We start from the raw sequence: 16,895 nt of genomic DNA, 5'->3' as shown, positions 1-16,895 counted from the left end.
GACGTCAAGATGTTTATTCCTTGTTCGGAATAGGAAAAAGCTATTGACAAATTTTTTGATGTTAGCTGTTTGAATACAACAGGCTCTGTCCTTTAATCAAATGCCGGTTCTGCTTGCAACTGAATGAGTTCCTTATATGAAAGGGGTTCCCTATCAGCTTCAAGTAGATCAAGCACATCACGCTCGTTCAAACCTTCAAAGCCGAGATCATGTGCTAGATCCAAAATGTTTTGCCTAATTTCAGGAAGGCAATTAACTTCTGCATCAGTACTTTTTACACATTCTGGCCATATTTTTTTCCAAACATGGTTCATTGTTGTTAATTTTAATTCCTTCCATGATTCACTGATGCTGTCAACATCATCCTTGATGTTATAGTTTTTCCAAAATGTTTTAATTGAAGATTTACCATCGATTTCCCTTATAAGTTGTCGGAAAGTTCGGTGTAGGTAATATGCCTTAAAAGTGGCTATTGCACCCTGATCCATTGGTTGGATCAGAGCTGTTGTATTTTTCGGAAGGTACTCAATCATGACATCTTCAGATAGTTCGGATAAATTAGTACGATGCCCTGGTGCATTATCCAAAATTAGTAAAGCCTTGTTGCTTAAGTTATTGTCTCGCAAATATTTTTTCACTTCTGTGCAAAAGTGATTTTTGAACCAATCCTCTAAAGTAGCTTTAGTCATCCAAGCTTTCTTGTTGGATCTCCATATGACGGGTAATTGATTTTTATTTAGTCCTTTAAGAGGCCTTGGATTTTCGGACAAATATATTAAAAGTGGTTTTAGCTTAAAATCACCCGCGGCATTTCCACCAAGTAGCAAAGTTAATCGTTCTTTAGATACCTTATAACCAGGCGCAGATTTTTCGGTTTTTGAAATGTACGTGCAATCAGGCATTCGCTTCCAATAAAGCCCTGTTTCGTTTACGTTAAACACTTGTACAGGTTTATGACCACCTCTTTCAATAATTCCTTTTAAAATGTTGGGATATTCCTTAGATGCGGCCTCATCGGCGCTAGCTGCTTCATCTTTCATTTTAAAATTATGCAAATTAAATCTATTTTTAATTTTTTTTTAAAATCGACATCGAAAAAAAGTTTTTTTGCCGTTATGGCGAAACATTTTAGGCCGTAAATCGAAAACGTGCCTTAATTGAAGAGGGCCGTTATAGCGAAAAGCCGTATAAAAAGCGGCCGTATATCGAGGGATGGGTGTATATAAAATACTTACTAAAAAATATATAGCTTAATAGAAATTAACTAAATCACTCTCTTCTAAAGTTATATTATATACGTTTATGTCAAGCCATATTTATATTTACTTGTATGAGTATATTTTTTACTTTTAAAATCTTATTTTGCGAAGAATATTTTTTATCTGTATGTGTATCTTTTCAGTTTTTTATATTTACTTAATCTTTATCCTCATTTTAATCAGTATTATAATAAACGTCTAGAGGGCGCAGTCCCTTTTGGTGAAGTAGTTTCTTCAATGGCGCTCTGGGACACAAAACATCTGGGTAGCTTAGGTTCTTTTTGTGGTTTTTCTAGAGGCTTTACAGACAACGGAAAAAATTCCGGCAGTATGCTCAATACTGTATCTGCCTCTCATCTGTCAAATATTTTAGAGAAAAATATTTCAAAAATTTGAAACTAGTCTGAACTTTTATTGTTGAGTCATCCCCTATCTCGTCGGCTTGCCGCGCCATACAAATTATGTTGATACATGTGGACGCCACACAAAAGTTGAGCCATAGAGAAAGCACAAATCATTACAGATATTTTATAGTTTTTTACAAAGAGAAAGTAGTATCAAAAACACTGATTATTTTCATGTTAAATAATTATTTAATGTGTCAAGTTGTGGTTAATATAAATAATGGGTTTCGGAAGACGCTCTTCTATGTTTTATTTGGCACTGCACCTTTGTTTGATTTACCTTACAAGAGATTAAATATGTTGAGACACACAATTTAATATTTAATAAATTGTATTGTATTTTGTATGTATGTATGGTCTCTAAGCATAAGCTTGATCAATCTATAGGTTAACCAATCCTTGATCTCTCCATATAATGCTTCGTATGCGAGAGATAAAATGGTGATACAGCAATTTTTAATTACTTCAATCATCTATCCAACCACCCTACGCCTTTGTTTTGTTATAATTGCCAATCGCAGTGTCGCACGTCAATCGCAATTAACCCTTGTGTTTTGCACTACGCCGAACAATCTGCGAATTAAAATATAAAAAATATACCGCGAAACATCGACAGCCGGCGAAATTTCGCAATACGTCGGATTGTTGCGACAATTTAATTAAGCAAACTTTTGCATACGCCTCGATACGTTTTAACGTACAGTCTGCCCTCGTACTTTTCTGCTGGAAGAAGAAGCAATAAATTAATTATGGCAAACTTTCGACTTTATATTTCGATGCCAATTACAGAGTTTCGGCATTCTGGCGGGCGATACACTTCCGAAGGTGGAATTTTAGCGAAATTTATTACGCGGACCAATATTAAAACGTTAATTTGATCAAATTACTCATGGCCAATCTTCTCTCCCTTGGGTAATTTGCCCATTCGTGGAATTCATGTCGCAGGATTACTTATAGGTATTTCGATTTTGTGACCCTGATGTTTTATTTGTATCTAAGATATTTTTTTACTTTACTTTAACTAAACAATGTTTATATTTTTTGTTTATATAAAGAATGCTTATCAAAGGACTTTTGATACTGTTCGTCATACTTTAAATATACAAAAATGATTTATTTAAGCCACATCTAAAAAAAGTTACCCTAACCTAACTGATAATATATGAAGTTATAGTATCAATTCATTTTTTTGTGTTTTTACTGCAAAATATGCTGACTAAACAGACATTTTATGCTCCTATAAAAATCCCATCGGGTGGTAGATAAAATTTAAATTATGTTTTAAATTATTTGATAAATGTCTGGTTATTGCAAATCTCACTTAAAGAGCTGCAATAATGCTTTCTCCTAAAAGAAAAAATCTATAATTTAATATCTATGTCTAACATTAGATCCTAAACTTTTATGTAAATATCATATCTTTACAGTAATATAAATAAGACCTTTGATTTATTATTATTGGTTGAGTAATGAAACTTCAAACCCAGCAAAATATTTCGTGTCAAATATCTACATCTTCACATGTAATTATATATTACAAAAAATCTGGTTTTAAGCTTTCACTTATATAAATAAAAAATAATGTTAAAATGATGCAAAATTTATTTTCAGTTAACTGATCTCTTAACCCTTTCGTGCCCGGTGGGAATACGGTTTCTCACTTTCGAAATTGCCCTAAAAATATCAGTGGGAATCACGTTTCCCAATTTTATTCACTACTGCCATCTAGAATTATTATTGGGTATTACGATAAAACATTTACCTACCTCATCGATTGAACTTAAAAGTGGCAGTTGAGTTTAAAATAACACGTGTTGTATTATTTAAGTGTCGTATGTGAGATAAAACTTTAAAATTTTTAAGACAATAAAGATTTTTGACGGTCGATTTGAGTTATATTAATTTTTTTAATGTATGATATATACATTAGGGGTGATTTGATCTGAATTTTAACTTAGCCTTTAGGATATCTCTAGAAAATCAGTTGATCGGCAAGTTTTGTTCACTGAAACGCCGTGGCAGACCATCAAGCTTTTTGGCTAATAATGCCTGAGTACAGGGAGAATATACCCCTAGAATCTGTAGGCAAACATATGCCTCTAAAAAGTGAAACTTACAGAAGGTGTAGACTTTGTAGAGTAAAAAAGAAGGCGAAACATACTAAATACACGTGTAGAGTTTGCGATGTACCACCATGTACATACATATATCACCATGTTTTGATCTTTTTCATAAGAAATGATTTTATTCTTATTTTTACCTTAATAATATTGTTCTTTTACTTAAAATAAATTAATTTCTTAAAAAAAAAGTTTTTTTCTATATTTCTTAATAAATAATAATGACTAAAACATGAGAAAAAAAATAATTTGAGCACAAAAGGGCATATAATTTTTCGGCAAAAAAATCGTTTTTTAGCTGTACCAAACCCCTCGAAGGATACATATAAACCTTTTAATAACTAGCACTTTAGACTAGTGGTATAAATCGGCGAAGTTTTGGGTTTCAATCTCATACGGACTTTAGTGTATTTTAATATCTATCGTATCTGGGAGATCAGAATTAATTATAATTATTATATAATTATAAGATGAAGTTTATCTATATTTTTTTAATTATATGGTTGAATATCGTGTTGAAGAATTAAATGATGATTTTTTAAAAAAATCATGTTCTATGATTAGGCAGTTTTCCATCTCTCTGTGTATGTTAATAAGCATAATTTCCGCATATGACACGAGGAAAATTCTCATGTTATTCACGAGAGACCGTTACATCCCCAAAAAATAACTGTTTGGTGCGCATTGTGGTCAGGCGGCGTCATTTGGTCTTACTTTTTTAAAAACGATGAAGGTCGAGCTGTAAAATAATCGATTATTTTTGACACGAAATGGAAGGTATTGATGTTAAAAATATGCGGCTCCAACAATATGACGCAATTTACTACAAATCGGATGCAACATTAAATGTTTTGCGTGTAAAGTTCACAGGTCGCATTATTTCACGTTTTGGGATTTTTTGTGAAGGAACGCTAAGGGTCGTGTCTACGCCCACAAACCCGAAAAGTTAAGTACCTAAAAACCAACATCCGTCAAATTATAGCCGAGATATCGCCCGAAATATACAAAAGAGTCACTGAAAGATCGGCTGCTGCAAATGGTCCAGAGGCGGCCATTTAATTGACATTATTTTACATCGTTATAATCAATACATTGGATCAAAAAGCTTTTTAAGAATATTTCACTTGCCTGCAATTACTGACAGTGAGCCGAATCCACTTTCTAAGGAAAAACTTTATTTTCTATTGTAGTATATTTATTTTCTCAACCCTTGTGGGCGCTTTTTTAAAAATCACCCATTTACTTTTATAACTAGTAGAATAAAGAGGTAAGTTTGCTGAAAAGTCGGTCACCTGAAAAAGCATATATTATTATAAAACACACACAAAACTATAAATTGAATCTGGAACGCCCTGGGAGCGGGGCAAAATACGACAATGGTCACTTCTTTTCATAAGAACGCGGAACGACCCGGCCAAGTCAAACACTCGGCGCAACTCGGCGTTTTCATACCGAACAAAGTTTCGATTACTTCAACTACTCCGGCAGCGTCGGTCGCCTCTCCAACTCTCGGGAATGCAATAATAGAGACATGCAAAGCAAAGTTTAGAATAAACTCCGCACGCAACGGTGGTTACCAGTACGTGCACTCGACTGATCATATATTTGTACTGTGGATACGACCCTGTCTTGGCAGTGTTTGCAAATAATCCGCCTAACAAGATAACTCTACAATACGTTGGGAATATGACATAAAAATGTAGCTCTGTACTTCAAACAACGAAACTAGTTTAAGCATATGTGATACGACAACGACATAACCCAAAAAAATTTGATATAATATAATTATTAAAATGATTTTTTTTAGAACTTAAGTTCTAAAAAAAATCATTAGCTTTTCATGGACTATATTAAACACCCACGTTCTATAAAAATAAACCTTTAAAAGCTGCCTTATGACAATATTGACTTAAACTTGTCACCATAAGTTAGTAAAATTGACTATGCAATACTGACACAACTACCTTCTTGTGACAAATGTTAAAAGCTTAAAAAATCTCACTTTTCTCTCACTTATATTTTTTTAGTTTAATCATTATTACACTAACTGCAAAAATGTAATAAAATATTGATGATATATTCATATATGATTTAATCATTCCATATTGTAGGATAATAGCCAAATTCTTAATTAAGTACGACAAACTATTTCCAGTAATATATATATATTAATTTGCTACATTAGCTAAAATGTACCAATAATTATATTAATTTGACAATTTGCTTTGATGTATTATATATCAATTGAATGTCCCAGTGGTACATGATGGTTTACCTTTCAGTGAATGTATAATTTTGTTGATTTTAAAATTGCCCAATGATTGATTGTGAATAATTTAATTTTCAGATACACGCTGTAAAGAAGACCAGCGACAAACAAGTAACTGCAGAAGTCACCGTCTTGACGAACGTCACCGACAACAATGCACAATACAGATGCGAAGCCAGAAACAGTGCCACAGACATACCACTATTTGAAAGTGTCACTCTATCAGTACATTGTAAGTATTTTACAATAAAATAATAGTAAAAGCTTATAATTGCTTTAATTATGATGTCAATTTTATATTTTAGTTGCACCGGAAGCTGTGAGAGTTAATATTGAACCTAAAGAACTGAAACCTGGCATCACTGCGAAGCTTACGTGTGACGGCGCATCCAGTAATCCACCAGCAGCTCTATCATGGTGGAGAGATGGAATACCTGTTCATGGTTAATAAAAAATCTTTATTATTTATATTAATAATAGAGACTGATTCATTAGCATTAAGAAGCTGTGTTCTAATTAATTTTAAATACAATGAATGAAAACTATTGTCATTTCAATAACATAAATACACAACTTTGTATGAAATATAAGAACTTAAACAATGTATAATTAATCTTCAATTGTGAATCACAATGACACCATGGAAAAACAATACATTAGCTAAAGTCTACTATAATAATAAATAAAAATGTTTCAGGTTATACTAATTCATCTAAATCTGGTCTTCACGGAGGTACTGTATCTTCTATTGAACTGAAATTGAACATCACCCGCGAGATGAACGGTAAATTTATCAGTTTATATTTATATTTCATAAATTATAAATAATTATATTATATAATTATAAATATTTTAGATATGATATATACATGTCAAGCTATGAATGAGGCTCTTCAAAGGAGCGTCCACGACGCACATACCCTAAAAGTATTATGTGAGTCTAAATTTCATTTAAAGCATTACATATATAATTTATACAATATAGAAACTAATGAATAAATTTAACTCTAGATCCACCTGTATTTGAAGCCATGACTCCGGAAGCTACGATCGGTATTGAAAACGAACCGATTGTCGTACTCGTTAAATCAGATGGTAATCCAAGCAGTATTTCATATACTTGGACCAAAGACGGTCTTCCAATAACTCAAGCGTCTTACAGCAATGCAGGTAATGTATCAGAATTAAAGATAATAGTATTAAAATGCACAATACCAAAATGATTTATTATTATTTAATAAATAGGCGATAGAATAATATCTGACGGTCCATCTTTGAACATCTCTCGTCTCTCAAGATTAGATGCTGGAATCTATTCATGTGAAGCTGTTAATTCACAAGGATCTAAAACTGTTAACATCACCATTGATGTACATTGTGAGTTAATATTTAATCATTTATATTATATAATCTACAAAATACTAGAAAACTATTTTCAATTAAATGTTTATGATTGATTATAATAGATTATGATGTAGTAAAATCTATTATTTCTATAAAATTTGTTTATTAAACAATATTATTTTTAGATCCTCCCGACATTCTATCAATTTCCGAGAACATATTAGTCAACAACAATGACGATGCAACGTTATCGTGCACAGCTACTGGTAATCCGTTAAGTGAAGAAAACTTTACGTGGAAACGTAACGATTACCATGACTTCTCTTCAAAAACTTGGACAACTTATGAAAAGAATGGAACTAGCTTTCTTCACATTAAAAAGGCAGTGAGGGAAGACGTCGGCACCTTTCAATGCATCGTCGATAATGGCATTGGTAATAAGACTGCGAAAGACGTGTTACTGTTGGTTAAATTTAAACCAGAAATGGATTCTTCTCCTGCGTATCTGAAAGCTGCATCCAACATGGGAGACACTGCTGAATTGATTTGCAGGTAAATTTATCTCTTTATACCTATATACAACTACAATTTTTCTCTTCGACAATAATTTAAATTGTATTTACAGATGTCTAGCGGCACCTGAACCGACATGGACTTGGTCAAGATCCGGTGCTAGTGTACCGACCAATTCTTCAACTCGTTACTATACAGTCAACAGAAAAATCAGCGCTATGGAATATGAATCTATATTGAAAGTAGAAAGGATAACGTCAAGCGACTACGGAAGATACGAATGTGCTGCTAGAAACACAGCTGGATTCACAGCTTCTAGTGTCACTTTAGATGTTACGAGTGCACCAGGTAAATCTTTTAACTCTTCACATGAAAATTATTTACTATACTAATATTGCACATACAAGTTGATATTACATTATTGATTTAATTATTTTTTTAAGTATTATTGCAATCTTAAATATGTATTAATAATGACCTATAAGAATAATAACATATATATATACACTCGCAACTAACTTCATTTGTTACACACAGATCTAAGTGTCTATTATATTAATTTATATATTTTTTATTAGATCAAGTACAATCGTTAATCGTAGCGAACTCCACGCACGATTCTATTACCTTGACTTGGATTCCTGGATTTGATGGGGGTATGCAAGCATCATACAGAATTAGATACAGGTACTTCCATAATTACTATTTCTTCTCGATCAACATAATATTAACATTGTTATTATAAAGCAACCACTGTAACATAATTTAAATCAGCAAAAATACTCCTGCAGCTTAAATCGTTTTTTGCATAATAGGGATATTTTAATTATGAAACTGGTCTTTACAAATACATAGTTAGTTTATTGTTATATTATTGTACAGCCAGGGATTGATGGGGTCAACACAATCAATGACTACTAAATAAGTTGTGAGATACCATACTGAAATCTAAACTGTTACATCTGTTTTATTAATTTTAAATTATTATTACAACTTACAATCAATAAATGTTGTTTTAATTATTCATCACAATATTATATTGTAAGATGAGGAAAATCTAAGAAACCCTAATCTGTGATGGTCGATCGGAATTACAATTATAGAATAATTCCGGTCTCTCAGACACTATATATTCATATGGGATTCAAACCCAGGTCTTTCGGGTATTAATCAACGATTATACTACTGGTTTATAGTGACGGTAATAGCTGCAGTTTGAGAGTGACTTTTTTACTGACCACCATGAACTAGTTTTCAGTATATTTATAGAGAAACAAGTGTAAATTCAAGCAATTAAGACATTTTTAAGACTTTGGTCTGCGTATCAAATATTATTTTTAGTTATGTTGTGAATATATTAATCTTTAAATACTAATATATATATTTATTTATTCATTAAAGAACGATCTACGACAATGCATATAAATATGAAGACGTAGTACCTCATAACAATACAAAATGGATAATTCGAGGATTGCAACTCGGCACCGATTATGTATTCTCAATCATGGCATTCAATCAATTAGGAAAGTCTAAGTACAGACCCGATGATGTTAAAGGAACTACTTCAAGTGAGTATTGCATTTTTAAATTCATTATAAAACTAACCTAAAAATATTTGTTCTAACATTTGTATTATTAAAATTTCATGCAAACTTTAATGGATACGGTTTGATATAATTTTTAATATGTAATATAATAGAAGTTCCACCCTCGTTTCATTCTCCAAGTTCTGATAATGAATTTGGTATTTATTCTTTTGGAACGTACCCTGGAATGCTTATCATAACAGGAACTATAATCGGGACTGCTTTGATTTTGCTGAACGTGTTGATTATAGGATTTTGTTTGCACAGAAGGGCAAACAAAAGGATAAGAGGTGCTCTAGGTAATTCATAAAAAATGAACCATGAGTGTCCCTTTGTAGAATAGATTTATTATTTTGTTTTTTTATTTGTTTTTATTAATTTTGTTTTTTTTTTATTTTTCTCCCTCACCCAATCCTGATTATTTAGATTCACCAGAAATAGAAAAACTCAATGAAATCTCTGGAGTGTTGCTGGAAAAGCAAGATTTGCCACGTTTAGTTATCATTTGTGTGTCCGTCAGTGGCGTTATCCTCCTTGTTATCAACGTTGTTTTAGTTGCATGCTTTATGTATAGAAAGCGAGTGAAACGATTAAGAGGTACTATGGTTCAATATCTACAATATAAATCTTCTGTTATACATATGCAAGAGCACTACTAATTATTTATAATACTTTAGAACAAGCCGGACAATCGTCGAAATCAGCCACAATAGAAATGTATGCACCTTCGTCTTACAATGACACAATGACTGGTGAAACGTTGAGCTCGGTAAGTGAAAAATCTGAGACTTATTCAAACGAAGACGAAGCTGAGAGCAATCACGGAGGTGACGCTCGAGACAACACAGACGGTAGAATGGATCCTAGAGATTTGCCTAGTATGATTCACGGAGGAATGGTAGGATGAATATATATTTTATTTATCAAGTTATAATACTGTATATTTGGTATTAATATTAATTTATGTTATAGGCTGCGAGTACTTATTTAACAGACGGCGATGGATTAGCTCTAGCTCCGCCACCATTAGAGTACGCTCCGCCGCGCTATCAAGATTCTCATAGCACATTACCGCATCCTCGTCATGCTCCACACATTCAGCAGCATCAGCATCACACGCTCAATAGAAATTCTCGTAAATATTAAATCATAATATATAATACATAATCTAAAATATAATAAAATAAAGTTGCATTTTCAGATATAGCCGGTTACGCTACCGCACCAAGTCCGATGCCGCCATTAGATGGATCTTATTATAACATGTGCTCTGATAGATACTTATCGTATCCACCAGTTTTGCAACAGGTATATTATAGTTTTTATTACCTTGGTGGTCAATGTAATTATCTGTAATACTCAAAGGGTTTGATTCGGTTTCAATTGATTTGTTTTTGAAATTAGTAAATTACAGTTAGTGGTTATATGAAACGGTTAAATCTTGAACTGCAGATCATTATAAAATATTTTTCTTATAGGGTATGATCGGGCGCACTCCGACTCCGCCTCAACAATATGGCCAGCCATTGAATATAGCACCAAACATGTCCATGAATATGATGCCTGGTAACAAGATCGGCAACAGTAACCCCAGTATAATGATGCAGCCAGGACAAATAATGGGTGGTTCTCCTATTCATAATCCAGCTGGTGGTTCTCCACCGCCAAATTACATGATGAACCATCATGATAGACAAGGTAAACATATAAAATTCGAGAGGTATAAAATTATTGGAAATAAATACTTATGTTATATTTATATTTTAGTCCCTACGCCCAATTACGTTGATCGTCCATCGGGTGGAACTTTACGGAGGCAGAGAGATAATAAAATGGCAGTTCATAACCAGAACGGTAATCCAAATACTGTGCCTCCTGATGTAACTGTACTTCACGGTAATTGTGTGCAGGTAAATAATTTTTGAAAAAATGTATCATAATTTGACTTGCATGTAAAAGTCACTATTTTTTGTTACAAAAAAGAATTTGATAAACTTACAGGTTTTAAAGGTTCTTATTTACATTCGAAAATTCTGCAATCACGTCTTGCAATGACATTTTTTGCGCTTCTTTATGCTCAATTGCTAATATAACAAGTTCACTGAGTCTAGATTGAGTGATTGAATTTATTTTATTATTTATTTATTTTTTAGATTAAATTAAGACCATCGTGGCCTAATAGGTTACCCCAATGCGCCACGATGGTCGAAAACAAATTTTAAATTTACAAAACAAAAAAAAACGTATATATACATTAAGAGAACAATACTTAAAAATAATAAACATAACAAAAATTATAAAAGATCAAAATTAAATGATACAAACTGGATCAGCTCCTCGTAGCTAACATTAAACAGGTCAATATGTAATGCCAGCGTATTAAGGAGCCGGATGGCGAGTCGGCAAGTGCGGACGTCCTAGCCCTAACGGTCATCAACAGAGGACGCGATCGTGATTCTCGAAAATGTTCTGGAACCCAAAACTAGAATTCCTCGAGAATAGCTGGATTGTCGACAGCACCTTTTAGTAATTTGAAAAAATGCTTAGCGACATACAACTTTCTGCGAGAACTCGGCGAATCGTATCCCAACGCTCCTAAAAGAAAAGCGCTGGGATATATGTACGGATAATAACCAAATGTCTTTTTGCAAAGGTATCTTAAATACCTTTTTGAATTTTTTCCACTAAAAGGGAATATTTGGCTATTCGGGGATTTCAAATTATAGATCCCGATTCAAGAATGCTACGAACTAAGGTGTCATAGAGGATGCGAATAACTAACGGATCGTCAAAGTGAAAGGCACTCCTCATAACAAAGCCGAGCATCTTGGAAGATTAATCACAGACGTCGTGTATGTGTAGAGACAGTGGCGTAGCTATGGGGGGGCGGAAGGGGCGGGCCGCCCCGGGCGGCACTTGCTTGGGGGCGGCATATTCGCGATGGAATCGTCTAGTGTGGTTCTTAACCCTGAATAAACAAAAATTTATGTAAATCTACGAATACCAAGAGCTTAAAAATAATCAATTTATTATTTTAAGAAATGCTGATTTTATGACCCTGCAAAAAAATGTATGGGGGGGGGGCGGCAATTTTAAGAATTGCCCCGGGCGGCACATACCCTAGCTACGCCACTGTGTAGAGATAACCTCCATTTGCTCTCGAAAGTGATTCCGAGATCTTTAGTGGAAGTTCCTCTAGTTAAAATGTTACCACCGAGATGATAGAAATAAGCTGATGGCGAATGGGATCGAGAAAATGACACAGTATGGCACTTTCTGACACTAAAGGGCAGACAGTTAACGGAAGCTCATCTCCACAGGGAGTCTAAATCACTTTGTAGAGAGAAGAGTCCACAACAGATCGAACGCATTTATATAATTTTAAATCATCTGCTTACAGAAGAAAACTTGAATATGTAATTGCTGTATTTATGTCATTAATAAATAACACAAAAAGCAGAGGGCCTAGATTGGATCGCTGAGGAACCCCCGAAGGGGTAAAATATTCTTTCGACAATCAGCCACCGTAGGTTACAAACTGTCTACGATTGCTTGAATAACTCGAGAATAACCGAGCTAAATTATCCGAGCTACTGAGGTTCAACAATTTTTTTTATAATAACCTATGACAAACTTTGTCAAAGGCTTTCTCAAAATCTGTATACACGACGTCTACTTAAATTCCCACATCGAGAGAAGTTGTCACCGTTTTGGTGAACGACAGAAGGTTAGTAACAGTGGAACAGGCAGGACGAAACTCGTGAAATCCTTAATTAATTTGCTAAATGTACATTCTACACTAGTGACAGTAATTGACAAAGTGAAAAATAGTAAAAAGGCTATATATACTTTCAGAATTAATACTATTTTGAAATTAATAAGTCTGAAAACTGTTTTATTGGCATCGTTGAGTTAAGATTATTTCTTAATAAATGGTCCAGAAACCTTCTAGAATATTTGTCTTTTAGTATTAAGCACTGATTTAAAATGTTAACTAAGTTTATATGATTGTAAATGAAGTACAAACACTTCACATCTGCATCAAATAAATATATAATCTTATGTAAAAGTTTGCTAAGATTTCTATGAACATGAAGGTCAGATTCTATTAGTTGTTTTTTTGCACGGTATTATGTGTTAGTTCAAGTTAAAATTCTGATTCTGATATATCGAAACAGGAAATTAACAAAAAGATTATTTGGGAATAAGTTGACGTGAATCAGAAAAAAATACTGACCAGTCGTTAAAGGGTTTTAACATAGAATATCATAAAACAACTAGGAGTTGATGACCCACTGGATTCAGGCCATAAAGCGTTTACAATATCTGGATAAGTATTGTCATTAAAAAATATATAATATAAGGGGTGAGCGTTTCAAAGTATGTACATCTAACGTGTATGAAAGAGCGAGAAAGAAAGCTCGAAGCGCCAAAGCTAAAAAGTATTAGGAAATTTAGAATCCGTGTTCTCGGACAAATATATTTGTTACAATGTTTTAAAACTAGCTGTTTCTTAATTACATTCCCAATAAAAAAGCATATTTTTTATTCCAGCATCCTAGATCTCCGCCTCCGTGTATAAATCAACCGCAATCAATACTGAAGGATCCGTCACGGCATCTTCACAAACAACACTCGAGTCCGATGAGCAACAGTCCTATAAACACAAATCAAATATTAACAGTACAAAATTTAGCAGCAAACGACTCGCTACACCAATCGTCGATGCCGGCGTACGGCACGATCAAGAGGGAGAACAAAACGGCCAACAAAATGTCGGCGAACACGATTGGCAACGATTCAGGAATCATAATGAACAATTCCAACATGTCAAATATGAGGGGTGAAATTGACACAAATGCTGTGTAAAGTGACTATATAGATATAAAATACTCTTTTCACAAAGTGATTTAATGACGTTGTGTGATTTTTATCCGAAACGATACGATAAGACGACGATAATGTAAAAGTATCGTATGATTTTATTACGTTGATTGTGTAAGCTTAAAATCGTCCGAATTGTTTCGTAAAACAAATATGTTTTCTGTGTATAAAATACATATGTTATTATATAATATGAATATATTGTGAATGAAATCATATTACTTGTACATAACAATAATAATTATTAGTTACGAAATTGAGAAAAAAATATTGAACGATGGTGCTTCGCTTATAATAAGTATTTACAATCGTTTAGTTTATTTTCTACTTGGCGATACCGCGTTAATTTGTTCATTATCCAAAAACGTACCTATGATAGGAATCGTTGAGTTTCAAAACATGCTATTCATGAATTGCAAAAAAAATTGCATTTTATTACTTTTTTCACGAAATAAATATATGCAAATAATAAAATAAAAAAAACAGATTTTCATACGCATGTGGTGTTTTCTATTAAATTAATATAGTTTATATTTTACTATACTTAATTTATAATCTTATATACTTGATAAGAATAAATATATAGTGGGTTTTGAAACTTAACGGCTCAATAGGTATAAACATAATAATTTAATTTTCCCTCATTATTATTAAATAATAATAAATATACATAAAACAATTTTACGTATAAGCGTATTGTAAATTATTGAATTGTGACTGATGTAAGATTGTACTGTAAAACTTGCCAAATCGTAAACAAATTATTATATAAATAATAATGTTAAATTTAGATAGACTTTTAAATAAATCTCAAATTTATATAGATAGGCCATTCAAATTAAATTAATTTCATTTTAATATTATAGATCAGTTGTGAATAATTATGGACAATCTTCTGCATGCGACGATTTTGTTTATGTTAAACGAGATTACCAGTACTTAAGTATAAAACTTAACGGATACTTAATTAAATCAAGATTGTCCATATGCATGATCCGTCTTAACTTATAACATTTTCATAATGTGTTATATTAAAATTTGTAAATATGTATGATTCGTTTTCATCAATGTTTGTTTTAAAAGATGAATTATATAAATTTATAAATATATTAAATTGTAAAAATAATTTTTAAAAATTAATGTAAGAAAAGAAATTTTTGTATAAAAAAATGAAAATTTATTATTAGATAGACAAACTAATTTTTATTTAATGATAAAACTGAGTTGCAACGATTTTGATCAAATTAATAGGTTAATTTTATAGGAGTGAATCGTAAAATCTAAATCGCTCAAAACATGCTGATGAATAATAATATTAACACACGTTTTTTTTTCTAAAATTATTATTTTTATGATTTTTAATGTATATTTTTACATTAAAATTAATTTGAGGACAATAATTACGAGAAAATGACGAATACCATTTAGTATGGTTTTAGATTAGTTTATTTTTTAATTATATTAATAAATTTATATACCAAAGTTATGTCGTTGTAGTTATAAATTAATTTTTAATATTATTTACTCTCTAATGTTTTTACATTCGTTTCTTTTTTATTTTTTGGAATCACCAAAAATTACAATAAATATATTGTAAGAATAGTGAGTTCGTTTTATGATTTTAGCAAATTGTAATTAATTTTCACATGTTTTATTTTGTTTTGTTTTATTTTATTTTTTCATGTGAATCAATTGTGAATATTTTCTAAATAAACTTCGATTATATAAATTATTTTATTTTTTGTTTTATTTATTTTATATTTTTAAATTAAGTTCTATACATACAGGTGGGCTCGGACATATGTTTTTATTAGTCGAAAAAAAAATTTAATTCAAAAAGTTCCACAAAGCCAATGTTTCCATTATTATTATTTTCTAAAACCAAATTAAATATAAATAAGTTCTCGCTTAAAACACAAAGACACACGCCCATCCTGTTTATGTATGTAAATACAAAAAAATTACACTCCAGCGTTGTGCATAAATACACGTATAAAATGTATATAATAAAATATTAAACAAAAAAATAATCCCTCCCAAATAATCAATCAAAATTTATTTCTGTTATTTTTGTCAATTACATACTATATAAAAATATACATAGATATAATGTATATTAATGTTTTTCATATGCACGCGTGCATTTTAAGAGTTTGGTTATAACAGGTCGATAAAACTATATCAAATCACTTGTTATATATTTCATCGCTGCCAAATTCATATACGAGGCTTCGTTGTGTAAATTAAATATTTTATCATGGTTTTATATGATTATATTTATATTATGTTTTATTAATGATTTAATGAAAAAAATTATAAGTGCCTTATCGAACGTTATTGAAACATTGTCAAGCTTGTCATTTGTATATATACAATCGCGTTTTCATCACACAAAGCATACAAATGATACACAATACGATTATAAAACAATCATCTAGATATAAATATTTTGTAAAATAACTAAGATGTATCAGTTTAGGGTATATGGATATGTGAAATATGTTTTTTTATAA

The 16,895-nt window shown here is 31.7% G+C and overlaps 1 protein-coding gene across 3 annotated transcripts in view; it reads left to right on the top strand.

Annotated features, from left to right (window-relative positions):
* Nucleotides 1-14,865, top strand: part of LOC148235412 (nephrin-like) — a 630,188-nt gene extending 615,323 nt beyond the window's left edge. For 2 of the 3 annotated variants that reach the window (XM_088186958.1, XM_088186957.1), the window contains exons 13-29: nt 6,131-6,284; nt 6,358-6,495; nt 6,750-6,836; nt 6,909-6,986; nt 7,064-7,222; nt 7,298-7,429; nt 7,582-7,948; nt 8,022-8,257; nt 8,488-8,596; nt 9,311-9,480; nt 9,925-10,095; nt 10,176-10,396; nt 10,471-10,633; nt 10,688-10,806; nt 10,977-11,196; nt 11,266-11,408; nt 14,053-14,865. In XM_088186958.1, the coding sequence (XP_088043084.1) occupies nt 6,131-6,284; nt 6,358-6,495; nt 6,750-6,836; nt 6,909-6,986; nt 7,064-7,222; nt 7,298-7,429; nt 7,582-7,948; nt 8,022-8,257; nt 8,488-8,596; nt 9,311-9,480; nt 9,925-10,095; nt 10,176-10,396; nt 10,471-10,633; nt 10,688-10,806; nt 10,977-11,196; nt 11,266-11,408; nt 14,053-14,367 (2,982 nt within the window). In that variant the 3' untranslated portion in view covers nt 14,368-14,865. The remainder of the gene's footprint in view (nt 1-6,130; nt 6,285-6,357; nt 6,496-6,749; nt 6,837-6,908; nt 6,987-7,063; nt 7,223-7,297; nt 7,430-7,581; nt 7,949-8,021; nt 8,258-8,487; nt 8,597-9,310; nt 9,481-9,924; nt 10,096-10,175; nt 10,397-10,470; nt 10,634-10,687; nt 10,807-10,976; nt 11,197-11,265; nt 11,409-14,052) is intronic. The other variant, XM_088186959.1, reaches the window with a different exon arrangement.
* Nucleotides 14,866-16,895: the final 2,030 nt, after the last annotated feature.

The sequence above is a fragment of the Plectrocnemia conspersa genome, unplaced genomic scaffold, assembly GCF_051122295.1.
Source record: "Plectrocnemia conspersa isolate PC_06_02 unplaced genomic scaffold, ASM5112229v1 ptg000005l, whole genome shotgun sequence".
Classification (NCBI taxonomy): Eukaryota; Metazoa; Arthropoda; class Insecta; order Trichoptera; family Polycentropodidae; genus Plectrocnemia; species Plectrocnemia conspersa.
Note: the sequence above shows the minus strand (reverse complement) of the source record. Positions and strands in the feature narration are given on the sequence as shown.